Below are 20,134 nucleotides of genomic sequence, written 5' to 3'. Positions count from 1 at the left end.
AAAAGCAGCAAAATTTGGTCCAAAAAAGTAGCAACTCCCAGTGTTCCAAGTTTCAAAGCTTTTTAATGTGCATCAGAAAGATTACCCTTTATAAAGGAGTATCAGTTAACAGTAGTGAATCTTAAAGCTAAATTGCAACTATTTATATGATGTGTTATAGTACGTAAAGCACTAACTTAAATGCAGTTACTGTTTCCAGAATGCATTTATTAGATAAAAAGAATTGCTTTCTTCTGAGGTATTTTCTTCCCCCCAGGTGCTGAGAATGCAGAGAACTCCAATGAGTACCAGGTGCTTTTTCTGAAAGAGCTGTTCCCATCTGACTGATGGGATATAAACACAGGAGATGCCATTTTTGCAACAGGAGCAGTCCGGATGTCCACTGGTCTATTCTAGAATATTCCCACTTTTAGCAAGAAAGGCTTTTCTTAAACTGTAGGTTACTGAAGAGGAACATAGCTCTATTTCAGAGCTGTGGGTGTGTTTCAGTACTCACTGTAGAGTCTCAGTGGGTTTTGATGTGCCGTAAACTTCTGTAAATTTATTTATATGTAAATATGCTAAATTACTTCCTCTGAACTCATTTAGCAGTGGCTATTCAGTTAAGGGCAAATGGTTTATCTTTTTAATACCACTTGTCTCACGGGGCACGAAGTTGCCCCTGCTGCAACACAAACATTAATATAGATTGTCTTCTAGTTTTGTTGTCTTCCACCTCGCAGGGCTACGTTTAGATTCTGTACTGTTAACAAACAAAGTACAATTTTTCACCTAGAAAAAAGGTTTCCTGCCAGATGGACAAGATAGAGATGTGTTAAGGGAGGGGCATAGACAGAGCAGCAAAAGATTAAGTTCCTCAGCACTTTTTTTGTGAGGAAAGAACTCAAGGGAATAATGGAAATGGTAAGTAACAATGTCTGAAACAAATCAAGTATTTATTCAGCTGGCTGTACCACTGCTGCTGCAGGATGTTGTACATAAAGCTCCATGGATCTAAAAGGTGACTGAAAAAATCCTGAAAGGAAAAAACACACTCAGTTCTCTTTGAAAGTCACTGAACCAAAAACATATGGTCTGACTAGTTCTTAGACTTGTTATTCTTCATCCCTGGGATAGCAGGACTGAGTAGGACCATTGTAGAAGGGTAGCAGAGAGTGGTTTCCTGCTGCAAGACTTTCTTTTAAAAACAGAGGCAAGTGTTTGCTCAGTCCACGTGAGGATTGCACGTGAATGATCTGACTTCATGCACTAGCTGAAGAGCACAGAATAACCCACCTGTCTTCCTAGGGCATGGATGCTGAAACATCTGAAAGTGTTTCTAAAACAAATTATGGCTTTCTGAACTTTAACAACAAAGAGATTTTCCATCTCATTCAGAAAAAAGGGGAGGGTACATTTTCTGTAGAGGAGGTTCTAATGGAACCTAAGTGTTTTGTTATGCTCTTACACAAATTAGAGCATTAAGGTGTGCTATTACTAATGTTGTAAATTACTAGCACCTTTTTTTTTTAAGTCAGAGTTTGTACAAAGCAGAAGAGCTGTGAGGGAGAGAAGCCTGATGGTAAGATTTTTTTAATATGCTTTTGTTATAAAAATTCTTTACGTAAACATATGCACACTGCTCAGTCTTCATTTTTCAAGAATGTATTTTATGTATTTCATTCTTACGCCTTTTTATCAAATCCATTGTGAATGAAATTTAAAATGTGGATGTGTTCTCCAACAACAAAAAAAATTATTCTCCAGTGTGGCTTCAGCTGTGTGTTTAATAGAGTCCCTGACCTGTATGTGGCAACGCAAATGCCCTAGAACTAATAGAAAACATAGAGATGGAAAGCCATTAATGCTGTTCCCAGTCCTCTGCAGAAGACTGTTTATAGTTCAAGTCTTAAATTGTTTGGACAGGGAATACTTATAGAAGTGTTTGCAAACCAGGAGAAATAATCTGTTAAAAACAAAAATGCTGTGCTCTGCTCATAATTGTCACAACAGTTCATTTACATACCTCATCAGCTGCAATAAGCTGCTGCTTAACTTCCATTTCTGGTCTTTAAAATACATTTTTTTTCTGTGTGTAACGTTAAAATCCTTTTTGTATTTTTGAGAGGAAGCTTCTCACCATTAAAAGCACTTACCAAATCAGCTGTCAATGTCTCATTTGTCTGCACTGGCATTAAATCCATTAGATTGGTGTATGCCATCATTCAGTTATTGTTGCTGGTTCTTGTCTGTACATACAGCAAAGAATTTTAATTGTCTATTAGAAGCTAATCAGCTTTCTTTCTACTTAGCTATTAGTCTGGAAGGTTTAAAGGAAGAAGCTGTGGGAGGCCATTCCATCAGCGATGTGCTGCCTGTAACACTGTGCTTATTTGGGTTTTTGAAAGGTCCCTTCCAGATCTCAGCACGTTTAAACTGCAGAGCCAGCACTTTCTGAAGTGAGAGATGAATACATTGGAGGTCTGGCTTCTAGATGCTAATGAGTATTGTCTTTATCTACTTTGGAAGAAGAAATACAACTTTAGCACACCTTGTAGCAGAGAGGGGAGAGCACGGAACTGTGTCTTGGATGCTCAGTTGCCGGCGTTCTTGGACGGCGTGAAAAAGGAGAAGCACTTACTAAAATGTAGTGGTATGGATAAAGGAACAGTTTAATTTTAACCGTTGTCTTTTGTTACAACATATTTCAAAGGCAGTCTTCCATTTCCCTATTATATAGAGTGTAAATTAAATCTGTTACTGTATGTAACTAGACAAACCAATGGTTTTCTTAGGCGAAGTGAAGTTTTAAGGTACCGCTCAGGCACACGTGTGTACACAGTACTCATGTAAACAATAGCAAGGGAGAATACAAGCAGTGTTTCACTTAGGCCTTATATAAAATCAGCTAAATAGAGCAAGTTAATTTACAGTGCAAATCTTGAAGGAGAATCAACAGGATTAAAACTTGCAGAGTTTTGTTCTGAAGTGCAACTCTTAAAGCGTGAGAGGATGACAAGAGGTTTAAAACTTTAATGCAGTCCTGAGCACCACATTTTCTTCAGTTGTGGAGAGGAAATGTAATGAGTAACACAAGTTACGTGTTTCTGCCCCTGTCAGTCACCGTGACCAGTATGAGCACGTGGAGTGACTGTACAAAGAACCACACTGTGAATGGTCCCTACAGCAAACTGTACCAGAACTAAATATGTTTCACCATCTCCAAAATACAGGTGTCTTCCTACCTGTAATGCAAACTTAAGATACCTGTTTGGTGTGTACAAGGCAAGTTAGAATTAACTGTATAGACAGTAACTAAAGCTGTGTTCACTTAGACAACATCTCATGCAATTACCCTGCTGACAGTTAAGTACAGTTACAAATGTGAGACAAAAGAGCTGCTGAAGAATACAGTTGCTGAAGCACTTCATAAGCTTAGTCTCTTTATTATCTCATTGTTAAAATTCCCTTTACATCCAGGTGGTACAGCTGCTTGAGGTGTGCTTGATTTGTGTAAAGAAAAATAGAATTTAAGGCATGTTTAGTGTATTATGAAAAAACAAACACAAAATAAGTATAACTTAGAAAACCAAGAATAGCTTACAAGAAACCAAGAAGCTTAGCCCATTCTGACCTGCAAAAAGAAATAATAAAGCCTCCCCAGCAACTTCCAGGAGAAATGACCACTACCTCTTTAAACAAATAAGCAAAATTCATTTAACATAAGAACACTGCTAGTGCCTTTATACCCTGCATTCACGTCCACGTAGCAGTATGTCTGTCTGCTATATTCATCTCTAAAACATTTAGTTCTATCATTCTAGACAAAACACAATTAAGCAGCACTCATGGAAATTGTCAGTTATTGCAAATCTGCAAATGCAAACTGAAATAAACATCCAAAAGGGAACAGAAGCATTAATCCAAATCTTTCTGTCGGTATAGTCCAGGAGAAACAAAGAAAAATTAACATATACTGAACATGTGATTAACTCTTAGAAAAGAGCCAGGTTCAATTTTTCAAGTACTTAGAAGGTGTTTGTTTTTTTCTAAAAATATAAGTAAAGACTATGCTAGTGGGTTATGTAGTGTAATTGAGGATATCTGTGTGAGGTATAATCCGTAAGCCATTGCCATAAGCGTCAACAGGTATAAGCCACTGAGTTTGTGGTTTTTCTTTTGCCACAGTTACTCTGAAAGAAATTTTGGACTGGAAAACAGCAGAAGTGTGCTTTAGCAGAACAGAAACCACCCCCTGCTGCACACAAGCCTCCATTGGTAACGAAAGAAAGGAACAGGTTGAAAAAGTAAGTTAGACATATATCAATAATATATATGTTAAACATCATAGTAAAATTATCCATTTGGTATTACCAATGCTATAGATGCTATTAGTGTTTGGATAGACACATACAGGAATATGCACATCCAGAAGTAAATCTTCAAAGCCATCTTAAAAAAATAAAAGCTAAATTAGGAATAAGCTACATTGCAAAGAGCTTCCTGCAGAATTCTCTATTTAAGGTGATAATCTTTGAACTAACTCAGCTACTGTATTACAAAATGGCTTGCTGTGTAATCTTAATCTTGCTTTCTTTCCCACCCAATCTGTCATCTTCAGGATTGTGATTCAATGATTGTTTAGCAGCAATTTTAGAGAACTGTAAATTCTTTTATTAACAGGCATTATAAACAGATACTACTACTTTTTATTTAAAAACCATGAGTGCCACATTGATGAATATACAGCTCGTGAATAACTTAAAGTGTTTCCCATATTCAAAGGCAATGCACACAGCATACAAAAAGTATACTAAACAAAGCTATGAGGATACGTGATTGAAGTGTCTAAAATGATATATACAGTACATAGTTAATGTTTCATATTCAGTATAGGCTTCAGTACTGTCATCCCCATCATGCTTCACTTTCCCCTGACACTGAATTTTGCACTTCTTCTTCCAAAATTGGTACAATCAGGTTATCCTTGGACATCAGATTATACTTCATCACAAATTTAGTGAACCGGTGACACAAGAAAGTTTCATTCTGGAGATGAAAAAAGGGGAAAAAATATATATACGTATATAGAGAGAAGGAATATTTTAAACAATTGAGAAAGACATACCAAAACTGCTTTCATGTAATTAGGTAATGGATTTAGGATTCTTACAAACAAGCAGCAGTGCTTAAATGATAAATTTACATTACTTCTTATAACACTTCCCCTTTACTATTCTGTTATAAGCTTGAACTTCACTTGGGGTTTTGGTTCGTTAAGCTTAAGTCCTAGCTCAGGCTCAACACTACCTAAGGAAAAACATATTAAAATATCACCGTAGTCCTGATTGCTCTCAGGAGAGGATTCTGAGGCATTCTTAAACTCCTTCTATATACACTGTCCCCAGCAAAATGGAACACAACCTTTCCACAGCTGTTCCAGCAACTTGGAGTGGTTGGCAAATGTCTCCTACACGCAGCTATCTTTTAATCTGATTTTTATCTGTTAATTTCTACTTACTGGTCAAAAAAAAAAAAAAAAAGAAAAAAAAAAAGAAACCTTGAAAGTGCCACTGCTTTATCTGCTTTTATGCAGGTTTGTAGTTATAATCCTTTAACTGCTGCATAACATCATCAGGAATTACGTGTACATAATCAGTACTAACTTAAATGTTTGAATCCATTCAGGAATCTTTAAAATAAAATGATGAATTTGTGTTGCTTGAATAAAGCCAAGTAAAGAAAAGCAGAACCAATTGGATATATTAACTGTATGAATTACTCTCCATCTAACTTGATAAAAAAACCCACACGCCTTCCCAGTTAGGACTAAATTACAGCATGGAATTTCAGTTCTTACAGAAGTATAATCTACTATAATGAATATTTCACATCAGTGCGGATCTTCTGGTAGTGTGAAAAGAAGGTAATACAATTATATCACAGCTGTAACTTCAGCAAGTAACAGATCTGTAACTACTTACTTCATATTCATCAAATATCTGCCGATGATGGAAATAAGCATGTGAAAATATCCTGTAAATCCTTCGGCACACAGATCCTAATTTGGCTACAGAGGATTCCTTTATGCTAACCCTGTAAGCACCAGGAGAGAGGTCACAAAACACATCAGCTGCACTGGCTACTGAAATACACGTCAACGTTAATTCTGTTATAGCCATACTGTGAAGTTACCAACTAAATTTATAGAGTGAACTTTTTGCAGATATGCCTGCAGTTGCTTATTTCTGCATGAATAATAAAAATGTTGGTGTACCCTGCACATTTAACACCTGTACAATTTGTCTGTGGTACAGAAATAGGTTTTTCTGGTGGGGGCTGGATTCCTGGTTTCAAACAGTGAAGAGCAAAGGGGAATAAGACTTCCAGGTGCACCTCCTTACCAATAGAGCATTCCCAGAGAAGCACTGTTTGGACTTCTCTGGTTAAGTTCCGTGATCCAACATGCAGGCTGCCCCCTGAATGCACTCAGTCTGCCTTCTCCTCTCCCAATGAGATTGCTGCTGCTGCTCCATGGAGATTCTTAAAGCAGAACTGTTTAAGTCCTTTGTCTGTTTTAAGTCCTGTTACTTAAGACTGCCACTCCAGATGAAGCCCCATAGTAATACCAACAAATATTAGGAAAACAAACAGTTTCCACATTAAAAAAAACCCACCCCTGTCAGCTCCGGCTAATGGCAGACTACTTCAACAGGCAGGAACTCTTCTTGGCTTAAAAGTGACAACTGCTGTGCCAACAACACAGTATTCTGGTGTTCTGTATGTGCCAGAAATCAGCATTTCTGATGTTCTCAGTAGTGTACCATGAAAATGGTGTCACATGTTTCTGTCTGTTTTTTAAGTGTTACAGTGCCATCTATGCCCCCCCCACCACTCTGCTCCCAAAAGAAAGCATTTTTACCTGCTAGGGAAATACTTGTTGCTATTCAGAAGACAGGCAGCTCCATCAAGTGTGTGTCTGGTGTAGTCTATAGCAGGACACTACAAAATGCAGCGAGCAGATGTATGGCATTAAACAAGTTACATGATAAAGAAAAACATCCTAGTTCAGTTTCCTGATGCTTTTAGTATCATTAGCTACTTTTTTCCCAGAAGTTTCACAGAGCCTCCTGAAGGTCTAGGTCCATTGCTTCCTCAAGCAGGATCTCGCTTCTGTTTGTTTTACAACCCATGTCAATTATTTCAAGAGAAAAGTTACTATGCAAATGTGATCATGTAAAAGAGTAGTGAGTTCTGTGCACCTCCCTGAGTAACACCACGTAATGTGAATGCATACTGGAAGTACACTGAACAGAAGAATGTTCCCTGTGTCACAGCTGACTTGTTTCTCACATCATCAAGCTGCCAGATTACTACTTTTATATCTTATCCAAAAAGAATAACAAATCAGAAAAACAAACACAGAACTGCCCTTAAGTATCACTGATGTTTTTGTCAAAGAAAAACAAAAGCATCATTCTAGATAAGTGCATAATAAGCCAAGCTCTGTGTCTGCAATCAAGAACACGAAGAAGAGGACAAAAGACAAGGTGACCTGGGACAGGCAGAAAGAGATCAACAACGTCTGTCCATTTTTTCACCCCCTGCTTGCAGGGGAAGGACTTCTCAGTTGTACATTTTGGTCTCTCAGGGTTGTCTCACTCACTCCCTGACCATGAGGTGATAGCTATCAACATGGAAAACAGCAGGTGAAGGATGCTCAGAGATAACCAGTATTACCTCCTCTTCTCTCTGACTGCAAACAAGATCTAGATAGAATGCAGTCATTCTCTCTGATACTGCTGTAGAAAGCAGCTCCCTCCTACGTTATCCCATCTTTTTCTAAACCTATTACCGAACAGGAAAGAAGAAAACCTCAGGTGATCATTCTTAACCCACCAAAGCTCTCAGCTTGACTAAGAGGCCAACTGTAGCAGTCTCCTTGTGAACTGTGAGGCACAGAAGAAAACCTTACATCGATGGGGTCACTTTTACACAACACATCCGTACCTCTTTGGGAGTTTTATGAGCAGCACAAAGGAAAATCCACTGTTCGGTTGCTGTCATCTGAGTACATGTGTCTGGGTGACATTCACTCTGTTAAAACAATTGTTCAGTTACAAAAACCAGCTTCAGTGACCCAGCAGCAAAAAAAAAAAAAAATCAGATGGTCTTTTCAAATCACTTTCTTGTCCTGCCCACCACCAAAAAGATTACTTGCTAGAAATCTTTGAAACCCTGAAAAACCTCTTGCCTGGAACTACTGCTTAAGCATATAAAAATAAACTAGAAGCTCAACAGACTGCATCAAATTTCTTCTCCAAAACAATATAAAAATATTGAGAAAAGAATTACCTGGAGCTTGACAGCTAGTCCATTGAGCTCAAGGCAGAACTGTCTAAAAAGGAATTTAAACACAGCAGCATCAAAATCGAGTTATTTGTTTTCACACTGGAAATAACTAAAAACAAACAGAATGATACATTCTGATCTTCTTAACAAATGTTACCATTGTTTAGAAATGACTGTTGTGAAGTGGAAAAAATAAAACAAGAAAAAAAATCATACTTAAAGAATACCATCAAATAATTTCAGCTGATGTGACACTTGTAAAATCGTATGTGCAATGGGCTGTGAATTAACACTATAAAAATTCTGCAAGTTGAGAAAAACAGAATGCTTACCAGCATATCTTTTTTACAATTATATTTGAATTTTTACCTGACAGTAGAGGCTAAACTTCACCATTTTGTGGAGATGTTTAAGACACCAACTTTGTTAGGGAAGAAATGCTATTTCACAAATATAGATTAAAAAAAATAAAGGACACTTCAAGAAAATTAAGAGTGTAAGTTTTCCAATTGATGCATCGTTCCATCCTGCTGAGATACACGTCCTCCAAACCAGTTAAGTACCTAAAGTACCACCACAGGTGATTAAGAGTGGGAGACTTCTAGAAATGCAGCTTCTACTAGAATGTGCCTGGAAGTGCATTCCTTAACTCCTTTAATTCACATCCCTCCTGAGACTGCAAAAAAGCCTGAATAATATTTTGCAGAAGTGCTGTGTCTACAGTGAGAAGTCACTTCGTGAATCCAGTATGATTTTCATTGTATGCAAAAGGACAAAGAAAATGAGAGCCAAAAGGTTAGGAGGTATGAATCTATGGCAACTATTCTTACTTGTGAAAATACATGCAATAAAGCGTGTATGTTGAATGTCATCTTTTTAATTAAACAGAAAATGGCAGTATGTTTTGAATTTCCTTACTTCTAGAACTGTAAGACACAGCTACTCTTGCTTTATTGCTTTTAAAACATATTTCCCTACAAGTTCCAGAAAAAAAAAAAAGCACTGGAAGTATCTGGAAGAATGGAACTTGTATTCTCAATAAGTGAAGATTAAAAACTAATGATGCTAGGAGAAAGTCCTGCGGAAATTCATGACTATTTTTGTAGGAAAAGTACATCAGAAAAACTTCTGAAGAAGGACAACTGTTAAAAAATCAGCATTATGATTCTTGAGTAAGAACAAGAAATTCAGAAAATAACCTAATACAAAATTATTAAAATTTAATAGTAGAAATACAAAGGTGAATATGATAAGTTAAAAGCAATAAAAAACACTGACACTGTCAGTGAACAAAACCCCTGCTCAGGACACTATATTGACAAAAAGGAATTCTTACCTTAGATGTTCATACTTCCATACACCTTCATCCTGGCCTTCAGGAGGTTCAAGGATCTTATCAATGTTGGAACAGTCTGCCCTTATGTTTTGCTGAATGTACTAAGGTATAATGGAGGGAAATAGAAACTAGATCTTGTAATTACAGTAACATGATATAGGACATTATTATACCTTTCAAGAGACTTGCTTCCCCAGAGATAGTCATTTTCCATTTATTTCAGAAGTGATAGGCCACAAAGTTAAAAAGTAAATGTTTGTTTGTTTTTTTACAACCTGTAGCAGAAATGCTAAGTCACAGCCTGAAGCAGTGTACTGAGCACCTCGTGGGAAGGCAGGGCCAAGCAGGGGAGCTCAGGTGCATGCAATACACCTGAGTGTCCAGTAGAGGTGGAGGCACAATCCCCCCTTCCCACACCTCATTTAAGGGTTGGCAGTGAAGGCAAAGGAATCTTACTAGAAATCCCTGCCTGCCTGAGGGCTTCTCAAGGTAAGTGGTTTTCCTTTGTTTCTGTGTCTGTAGCTGCAGTTTTTGGGCTTGTTGTCGTTTACTGCAGCCTAGGATTGCACCACTCTGCATTTATTGGTGTACTTTACATCCCATCTCCAGAATGTTTCTGTATCTGATTTGTTGAAGCCATACATGAGAATTCTAGCTATTCCTCTGCGTCCAGTTAATAGTTATTTTTTTTAATTTATGAAATTCACTCTTCTGCAAGAACGTATGCAGATAAATAACACACCCTGACCCCTTTGTTTTTCTTTTGTCTTCTTGCTTGTATAAACAAAAACACAGAACTTGAGAAACTGAATTTAGAAATGGTGTTTCAGGTAGGTAAGAGTACCTGCTGAACAGCTAATGTACTGTCCATTTCCTCAAAGGACTCATCAGGCCAATTGTAGAAATCCTGTTCAAAAAAAAAAAAATTAAACCAATTTAATGAAAAGAAGGGGAGAGGAAGAAAAGCACAGCACACTTAAACATGAGGGAAAATAGATGCAGGCTTAGCCCATACAATTCCAGGAAACTGTGTCTCAACAGAAGCAGCACACCAACTGGGTGTGAATGGAGTGAAAGTGTTCAAGCTCCTAACGTCCCAGTGTTAAAGCGTTCTGAAATGAATATTCTATTTGACTTGGTGTGCTCTAAATACTGCTTTAGACACACCTTGCTGCAGCCTTTGGGTTTTAAATCAAATGTTTGCGTACAGTGTCTACTTCATATGTTAGACCACATAAAGAGTGGGTAAAAGAAGAGGTCTGTAGAGAAGAGCATTATAAAATAGGCAATAAGCTAAAAATCCCAGTGTATTCCAGTAATAGCACCACTGAAAGCACTTTCTGCAAGCTGACACCCTGAACGTTCAGTGCTGCCAACAGCACCAACCTCACAGAGTCTCACATCAGGCCCTGCTGCAGCAGTTCTCACCCAGTGGGAGTACAGTAACCCCAGAGATATAGGACTTCTAACTCTGCATTTTCTGAATCTTACAATCAGTGCTACTTCTCCTGGGAGCCAGAAGCATTCCGGCCTCCTGCTGCTGACCTCATGCCACAGTGACTCAGGGAAGGTGTTCTCCCCGTGCAGCTCAGCAAGCTGCTCTGTGACTGCAGCTGCCTTGACAGAAAGGAGTGAACACCCAGCGCTTGGAATTCGGTTGTTGTATTTGCATGCTGCAGAGCCATGCCACCCAGAATTAAAACTTAAATGGACACAAAAAAAAAAAAGTATCCAAGAAATAGTATGGCTCATGTGGGCCAAAGAATATATTCTGTAATTGCACTAAATGCCGTTCTGTATTTTATAGGATAGCCATACGATACCAAGCAGAAGGCACGCATGCAACTACGTTCCCCACGCATGGCAGGACGAAGCCGACCCGCGCGGAGGGCCCATCCCGGGGATAATCCCAAGAGGACGGCAGCCGGCAGAGCTTCGGTCGAGGCGGCGCGGTGGGTGAGCAGGAAGCGGCTGTGACAGCCGCGTTACGTAAGGGCCGGGCCGGGTTCCTCGGGGACGGCTCCTGCCCGGTGGTGCCCGGTGCCCACGGGAAGCATTCCCCGCGAGGCGGAGGGAGCCGCGCTTCTCCCCGGTGATGCGGCTTGTTCGGTGACGGAGCTCGGCGCGCAGCGGGCCGCGGCCGGGCGCCGGCAGCCGCACGGAGGTACCCGCGGCCGCCTCAGGCCCCGGCCAGGCCGCGCGGAACAAAGCCGTCCCGCGGAGCTCGGCCCGGCCCCGCAGGGTCGGTAACGGCGGCGGCGCCGTCCGCCTCCCGCTTCCGGCCGCGCCTCACCTGGGCCTTGGTGCCCGGCCTGTTCCGCCTCAGCACTGCCGTCCCCTCCGCCATGACCATAGTGACAGCGGCGCCGAGACCCGGATGTGGCGGCGAGGGGCCGGCGCGGGGCGGGAAGTCTCGCGAGAGGCGCCGAGGAAGCGGGAAGCGGCGGGGCGCCGGGCGGAAGGCCGCGCCGTTGCGGTGTGAGGGCAGGGAGCGGTGCCGACCCGTGCCTGGGCCCGCCCCCACTTGGTGTGGAGGCGGCGGCAGCTCCGTGCACGTTACACTGTAACGCGGGGGCACCGCGACGCCCCCGTGACGCTCGCCCTGGTTACTGTTTCACTGCTGAGCCACGGGTCGGCGCGCCTGGCCCGGGCCGGGGGAGGGAGCTGAGCCTCGCTGCGGGAAACTGTCCGCTCAGCATTTCGTCCGAGGTGAGGAGGCTAATAACAGCGGGAGAAGCCGCTGCGTTGGAGCGAAGGGTGTGCGTGTCGAGCCACTGCATCGCGTCTGCTGGGCTCCTCCATTAATTTTTTATGAGATTGATTTATAATTAGCCAGTCCAAATGACAGCGGTGCTGGCTGTTTCGGTCCCTCATATTGCAGCCTTGAATTGTTCCTTTTTTCTTTTTTTTTTTAAATCAACTTCAAGGCTCAGCTGGTATCTGAAGCACAGAGCAGTGGGAGATGTGACATTGTCACTTGTCCCTGACTTTTATTTCAGGGACATCTTGCTTCTGCAAAGCAGATAAATCTGGCTGAGAACAAACACCTCTCTGAGAGAAACTTATGCACCAATTCACTTTGAAGCTAGCTCAGTTTTGAGGAAAGTTTCTGAAGTGTTTCTTAATCAAGATATTGAAATATGGAAATCTTTTTTGTTGTTGTTGCTCCTTGAGAATTACTGCCTTAATGCTGGAAGCTGCTCTTTATTTTTGTTTTATTGGATTCCCAGCGATTCTTAAACAAACTATGATCAACAGTAACTCCAAGTCATGGTTTTAACATGGTCTTTATTGTTTCACAAGTGAAAAGGGGAATATTTGGCCAAGATCATCCTCCCCTGTGCTGTTAAGGACTGGACATTCCTCTAGACCTTTTACTTTGTAGCGTGTGAAAGTTTCACCCTTTTACTGTGGCAGGGATGAGGAAGGCTTTCTGAAAGCAGTACTGCTGCTGCCAGCAGAGTCCTTTCCAGAATGGGAAGGAAGTACAAAACATAGATTGAGCCCACCTCCATTCTTTATGCTTCCAGTATCTGGGAAGACTTGTATCCTCCACAGAGAACAGGTAGGGCTGTATGTGGCACAAATCATAGCTTTGATGTTCTAGAAATCAGTGGAACAAACAAGTCTGAATTCTTATAGGAAAACAAGGAAGTGCATTTGTCACTGATACTGTCCTTCATTCTATAACCCAGGAGATAGAAAATTTGGTATGCAGCCAAGGATTTAAAAACAGTAATGGCAGATGGATCACCTTGGCAGTGTAGTAGGTTATACTGTCCTTGCTTGACAAGGACAGCCTCATGGTGCAAGAATAAAATGTTCTGTCTATTGACCCATCAGAGACGCAAGCATTTCCTCCATTTGATTAGGTTACAGAATGCTTTTTTCTTTTTATTTTTCCATCCACATCTCTTATTCCCATGAAACTTTTGAAGAAAATGTGATATTTGTTTTGAATGTGCTGTGTAAGGACTAGATACACCCATGAGAAGTATTTCTCTAATAAGCATGACATCAAGGTGCTGAAAATCTCCTGGGGCTGAAAGCACAGGTTGGAGTTAGGGCGGGGAGCAGAGAAGGGGATCTGTGTTGTGCACTTGGCAGCGTGGCCGGGCTGGTTCAGTGCAGTCCTGCTGGGAGTGGGCTAAGCTGGCAGTGCAGCCTTGGCCAGGGAGCAGTGGAAGCAGTGCAAGTAGTAAAGGGCTGCGTGCTACCTCCGTTCCTCAGGGTTGCCTGGTCTCAGGTTGCACCACCATGGATTAGAGCAGCTCCCCACAAGCAAGAACTATAAACCTCATGAGTGGGGGATCCTATACAAACAAGCTCTAACAGACAGTATTTAAATGCTGAAATGCTAGGCTTAAACATTTAACTGTTGGGTATTTTTTCCTACTGCATTTTTTTTCTCAAGATGTCATCCAGTTTCCATAAGTGAATATGTTAAATACCTTCCCCCTCTCAGTGTATGACTTCATCAGAATACCTGCTTTATCAGGCAAGATAAAAGCATGCCTGCTGCAGGGGAAGATAACGCTTCTCAACGAACTTGTGTTTCATTGTGCAATAAATTGTCTTTTAAGATAACCGTTGTGCGATAACCTCGTTCCTACTATAACATGAACTACCACAGCTGCTATAGTGAAGCTGCCCCAGGGCAGATTGTAGGTCGCCCTGTTGTACCTAAGCATTTCTTTAGGATCCTGTTAGTGCCCACTCCTGCTTAGTGGGAATTCATGACCACCACAACAGAGCTGCTTTTGCATGGTTTGCCTACAGCTCTGAAATAGGTGGTTACAGAAAGTATTACAGCCAACTTCTAATGGAATTGCTGGGTGATTATTAACATTAAGGGGCAACAGATCATCCCCAGCAGGAAATGCCTTGTTTTAGAGTATGTGAAAGCTGGAGTTCCTCACTGTAGCTACCGAAGCTGATAAGTATTCCTTATTACAGTCCGTTGAAGTTATCTGCAGTCTTACAGTTTATCTAACAATGTTGAGTAACAGCTTTAGTTCAGTAAGAATTATTATTTAGCTACTATTAATTTTGATAGCAGTAAGTGCTGTATGGATTTATTTCACATAAACCTGTATGAAAGCCTTTTAAGACAATCTGTGCTCTCAGGCTGCATTCAGTCTACCACGTTCCAAGTGTGAAGGTATAACTGGAGAACAGTATAAAGTGTAATCTGTGCAGTCGTGCAAATAACCTTGAATCCATTCCCAAGGCAGTAGAGGGCAGTTAGAAACATGCTGATGTGATTGCTTCAGCTTGAATTGAGTAAATATCTTACTGTTTCAGAATGCTACATTAAAGGTAAATGAATTTGAATCAGCTAAGATGTGAGAGAGGAGATCTGGCAATATTAAGCAATGTATTATTTGATAAAGGAATTTAAGAGCAGCATCAGCTCCTGTTCTGCCAATTAACTTCTGTAGGAAAGTTAGTGACTTTTTTTTTTTGTCTACAGAAAGCAAATGAGACGGGTAAGAAAAAGCACAAGAATTCTGTCATAGAAGCATCGCTAGCAGCACGCTCTGTTCAGGCTGCTGTGGGGCAGGGTGATTTGTGTTTACCTTGCCCTGTACCAAACATCTTGCCATCTACCACTAGCTTGCTGGAAGTGAAGTCAAAAAGCATCTGTTACTTCAGATAGTCTTAGGTGAAGCAAAGCTAGTGTCTCTTCATCACTGTGTAATAACCACTTTAAATCAGTCTCCAAACACTAGACAAGTTTAATGAAAAATAATGTGCAACTGCAACTAGAGATTACTTCAAGACAGCACACAAGTGATACTCAGTTTCACAGAGCAGTAGCAGAAACTGAGACAGAAGCAGCACAGTTTTACAAATTTATTGTAAAGGCCTTTACAAGTTTCAGTACACAGATAAGGATATAAAAGTGATGTTGTCTGGAATAATTAAGGCTGGATGGTGGTCATCTGCATTTCACTGTTCAGTGGAACTCAAGCAAGAGCAACCAATTTCTGACTGTACATACTTTTATTTCTGTTCCATTATTACAGTGAGATCACAAGTTATTTCAGTCATTCACATATCACAAGTTATTTATATAATGCCTGCTTATTATAAAATAAAGGACATTATTTACACGATGAAAGAAAGCATTTCAGAATTTTAGTGGAATGGATGACTGATACTGCAACAACTTCAGTCCAGGTATTTTCCAAGAATGTCACCATCTCTAAACAAGTAGTAGTCCTGCAAGTGAAAGAAATATTAGTATCACAACTCATTTTATCAGTTGTTTTGCAGATACTGTCTGGTTCTGAAGGCTACCACACATCATACAGTGCAGAATGGGAGGAGAGCTAACCACAACTTGTTTTACCTACTGGACTTCTTGTAAAGACTTTTCTTTTTTGTAAGGAACAACTTGGGAATGCTACCAAGTTATGCATTTTAGTAGCAGGAATTGCAAGTACTTTAAGAGGACAATTCATTAAGCTTTCCCCATCCAAAGCAAGGATCTCTCAGTGATTTCAAAGCCCCTTGGCTTCCCTCTACTGCCTGCTTGACAGATGAAGGCACGCTGTCCACCTAGCTAAGGTCAAGCAGGACATTTTGATTACTTTAAGTGAGGGTGGAATTAACAAGCACTACAGGGGCAAAAATGTGGCTTGATTTAGTTGCTGCCATTTGAATATGAACAACTGCATTTGTTAAATGCTGCTAATCCCACTAATATCACACACAGTTGTTATTACTGACTGTGTGATGTTCTGGGAACCAGCTTCATTTACATTTGCAAAATGGGAAAACATACCTTATCTTCTAGTACAATCTTGGTACCACCATACTCGGGTAGCAGAACCTTCTCACCAACTTTTACACTCACTGGATGAATCTCACCATCCTGAAAGAAAAAAAATCCTTCATTTCATACAAGTTAAATGAAGAGGTATTGTCAGAATTGCTTTACACTGCAACGATACATCACCATAATTCATTCAAGATATCACAAGTAACTCTACATTTCAGTTGTACAGTGGAATTATGAGTATTCAGGTTTACCAGGAGGAAAAGCATACCAGTCAATTTTCAAGCATTACAGTCCTGCAACATTTAAGCAGTAATTTTCTGAACAAAAAGCAGAGCCATTTAGTTCCAGTATAAATGCAACAGTGAAGTCTTCTCAGAATAAATAAATCAGGAATTGATAGACTGTAAAACTCCTTTTTAAAATGATCATTTCAATATTCCCTAACCATTACTAATTTGTCTACGTACCAGTTACTATTACTTTCCCATCTTTGTTACTTTGACTCATTTCTTGGTGTTACAACTCTGAGAGCCAACTGATAAAGTTCAATTGCATTTTCATTACTGTAATTTCAGTATAACTGTATTAGTCAAATAGTAACACCATTTTCTAATATAGCACTTTGAAAATCAGACACCGAGACAAAAAAACCAACATATCTATGGAGAGTCTCACAGGCAAAGTCTGAGTCAACATGCCCAAGTTAAACTTTAACCTGTTTTCTACCACTGGTACTAACTGAATTCCATTTTGATGGGGAAAATGCCCCCAACGGTGAAATCAGGAGCTACGGGCATTTTAAGAAGGTATGAAGTTAAAAAGGTCTTTCTCAGGACCCTAGAGGAGTATTCAAGAGATTTTATTTCTACCAATTTCTGATTTTTCTGTTGTACAATAAGCCCTATCCTTACAGACAACTGATTTCTGAAAAACAAGACAGTGAATGCCGTGCTCAGAACAGCAAACAAAGAAAACACGTAACTGTTGCTTAAGGATGCTTATATCTATCAGGTTTCAAAAAGCAACTATTTTCCAGTTTGCAAAAGTTTAAAGGAAGACTGGAATTCAAGGCCAAAGCCAAGCAGGGGAAGTCAAGATTTCTACCTCGTCTTTTGAACTGGCACTTCAATTACTCACACAACATTCACCTTTCACCACAGCCATCCCTTTCTTCCTACCATTTTCCAGCTGCCAAAGCTGATGCTTCAGGTTGCTTACCTTCCCTCTAGCTCCAGATCCAACTGCTACTACTGTAGCTTGCAGCACTTTCCCTTGAGCTTTTTCTGGAATCATGATGCCTCCTTTGGTTACGGTCTCAGCTGCACATCGTTCAACCAGAACACGATCAAACAGGGGAAGGAATTTCCTAAATGCTTTTCCTGCCTGGAGAAAAACAGATCAAAACTACAATTAAGAAAAGAAAACCCACAACTAAGTTGTTGCTCTCCTGAGATAGAACAAGAGTTCAAGAAAACACCGAGTACTTGTTTTCAATAGAAGCAAAATACACCACCTTTGATTGCATCAGAACTCGATGGAGACAAAAGCAAAGCTGTGCTACAACTGTTCCACGCCTCAAGCCAGAAGCAGCTCGCTCCCAAGCTCATATTGGGCAATCCTTGCCCTTGAGGCAAAGCTCCACACTCCAGCTGAGGGAATACACCACCAGTAGGTGGAGCAGGAGCCCCATTTGGCTGCAAGTTCTGCAGTTCCTAAACCGTTACTTACTGCTTTCTGAGGAACATACTGATATAAAAGTGTACCTTTGCATTCACCAACAGGCTTCATCTAGATTGAGAACAGCTGCATTTTCATTCATTGTCCTAACAAAGTGTCACTCTAGGCCTGTACCTCACATCAGTCTTTTTCAAGCAGTTTCAAGACACGGCTTTCTACATGATACCAGAGCTTCTGAATGATACCAGAGCTTCCTAACAGGGACTGATGACGCCTGGAATAACATGTCTTTTACTACAGTCATGCTGCACCTTCACCTCCAGACATTTAGGACTGAGCCCATAGAAGTAGGGAAGTAAGCACATTCCTACCTTGAGCGCTTTCCTTATGCAGATGAATAACCCAATGCGTGCCCCTACTTACTGGCAGGATTTTCTTGATACTTTTAAAAGCAACTCTTACCCCTTTACTGCATTTGTGAAGCAGCACACCAGCTCCCACGCAAGAGATGAAGGTAAGCAAAGAAACCCACCAAGCAGGGGCAGGAGAAGGAGCTCACTCTGGTTTAGGAGGAAAGATACGGAGCCCTGCCAAGTATGGAGACAGCCTGGTGCAAGGCAGGCACCCCAGGCTCACAGAAGCAGCCTGGCTTCTGTGCACCCTTCAGCACTCAAGCTTTAAAACTTGCAGGAAACAAAATGGCAGGCAGTGCGTAAGCATAAAACGAGTGCGAGAAAGATGCATCCCCCAAAAAACAGCATCACGACTGGAGTGATGGAAAAGACATGGAAATGACCACCAACCGTGATAACAGTCATTCTATGAAAACCCCAGAGCCAATCTCATTTTCTTATCGTTCCCTAAAACCGAATGCTCCGTTTAACTGAAATCAGTCAGCAGACTCCATAAGGCAGGCACTTTGTGCTTAAGCTTTAGGGAACACTACCTCCGGATTTTACAAGGACCGTAACAGCGAGCTATCGGCGAAGGTACAAGGACAGCTCTGTCCTTATAGAGCTCTCCTCTAGAGACCTGGACCGAAGCAGCTCACAGAGCCAAAGAATGAATGACCCCAGCGCAACACGCGGAGCTCCATTTTCCCTCCCGCATTCCGCCCCCGCGGGAGCTGCCGGCCGCTACGGGCAGGGACCAGGACGGGGCCAACGCTCCCGGGGAACTCCTCGCAATCCCCGCAAGGACTCGGTGACCTTGCGGCACTGCGGGCCGCCCCGAGCCCCTCTCCAGGCAGCGCTAACCGAGCGCCCGCCCGGTACTACAACAAGGAGGGCCGCCCGCTCCATCCCCGTCCGCCTCCACCACCCCCCATGATCTCGCCCGTTCCCACAGCCGCTATCGCCCTCCAGCAGCGCCCAGCAGTACGCGCGCGCGGCGGCGCGTCCCCAACGGCCCCCGGAGCGGGGCCTGCTCGACCTAAGGACGGGAGGGCCGCAACGGCGGAGCCCGCTCCGCACAGGGCCGCTGGCACGCAGCGGTAACCGGGTCCGCCTGCGGGGGTGCGGCACTCACCATGGCGGCCGTTGAGCTCCCGCACCGAGTGACCGCGCCGCCGCTCGCACACGTGGGAAAGGTCAGCGCGTGCGCATGCGCGCCCGCAGCCCTGCGCGCCGCGCCCTGCCCCCGGGCGATGCCCCGCCTCCGGCCGTGACCCGCTCCGGCCCCGACGGTATTTTTTGTCCGCCGCGGCAGTGCTGCAGATAGGCAGGCCGCTCCGGAACTGCCGGTGCCGCTGAAACGGTATTTCGATGCCCGCCTGGAGCCGGGATGGCGTGGCCACCCGGAGGTGAAGTCAGATGACCTCTGACCCGAGGCGAGTACGGGCGTTCCAGAACGTTCTGGAATTGGTGGTCCCCTAAACCTGAATGGCTCACTCGCGGCGCGTTATGCGCGTGCGCAGAGTGCGTCGCTTTCTCGTAGCTCTCCTCAGCGTGCCGGCGGGCTGAAGCGGCCATGCAGGTTCCGGGGCCCGACTGCTCCGCTCCCCG

The 20,134-nt window shown here is 42.3% G+C and overlaps 1 protein-coding gene across 4 annotated transcripts; it reads right to left on the bottom strand.

Annotated features, from left to right (window-relative positions):
* Window positions 1-3,409: 3,409 nt before the first annotated feature.
* LOC136057895 (MOB-like protein phocein) lies at window positions 3,410-19,830 on the bottom strand. Of its 4 annotated transcripts, XM_065750948.1 has the most exons (9): window positions 17,968-18,067; window positions 17,673-17,837; window positions 10,512-10,574; window positions 9,668-9,768; window positions 8,335-8,377; window positions 7,990-8,076; window positions 6,902-6,981; window positions 5,964-6,075; window positions 3,410-5,028 (listed from the first exon to the last, which is right to left on the bottom strand). In XM_065750948.1, the coding sequence occupies exons 1-9, from the start codon at window positions 17,977-17,979 to the stop codon at window positions 4,897-4,899; spliced, it is 795 nt and encodes a 264-aa protein (XP_065607020.1). In that variant the 5' UTR covers window positions 17,980-18,067; the 3' UTR covers window positions 3,410-4,896. The 4 variants fall into 4 exon arrangements, with proteins under 4 accessions (XP_065607020.1, XP_065607017.1, XP_065607019.1 ...); XM_065750945.1 differs by lacking the exons at window positions 17,673-17,837; window positions 17,968-18,067 and adding an exon at window positions 11,961-12,030; XM_065750947.1 differs by lacking the exons at window positions 3,410-5,028; window positions 5,964-6,075; window positions 6,902-6,981; ... (3 more) ...; window positions 10,512-10,574; window positions 17,968-18,067 and adding exons at window positions 15,753-15,892; window positions 16,458-16,547; window positions 19,659-19,830.
* Window positions 19,831-20,134: the final 304 nt, after the last annotated feature.

Source organism: Cyrtonyx montezumae, unplaced genomic scaffold (genome assembly GCF_038088225.1).
Source record: "Cyrtonyx montezumae isolate F1298 unplaced genomic scaffold, pur_monq_1.0 scaffold_7, whole genome shotgun sequence".
NCBI classification, from domain to species: Eukaryota; Metazoa; Chordata; class Aves; order Galliformes; family Odontophoridae; genus Cyrtonyx; species Cyrtonyx montezumae.
Note: the sequence above shows the minus strand (reverse complement) of the source record. Positions and strands in the feature narration are given on the sequence as shown.

Excerpts from the sequence above, each read along its gene's own strand:
- LOC136057895 (XM_065750948.1), bottom strand. Across the intron at positions 8,077-8,334 it reads GACTAGCTGTCAAGCTCCAG|AGTGAATGTCACCCAGACAC; the intron begins GTAATTCTTTTC and ends TTGTTTTAACAG. Across the intron at positions 6,982-7,989 it reads CTCATAAAACTCCCAAAGAG|TGTCCTGCTATAGACTACAC; the intron begins GTACGGATGTGT and ends TGCATTTTGTAG.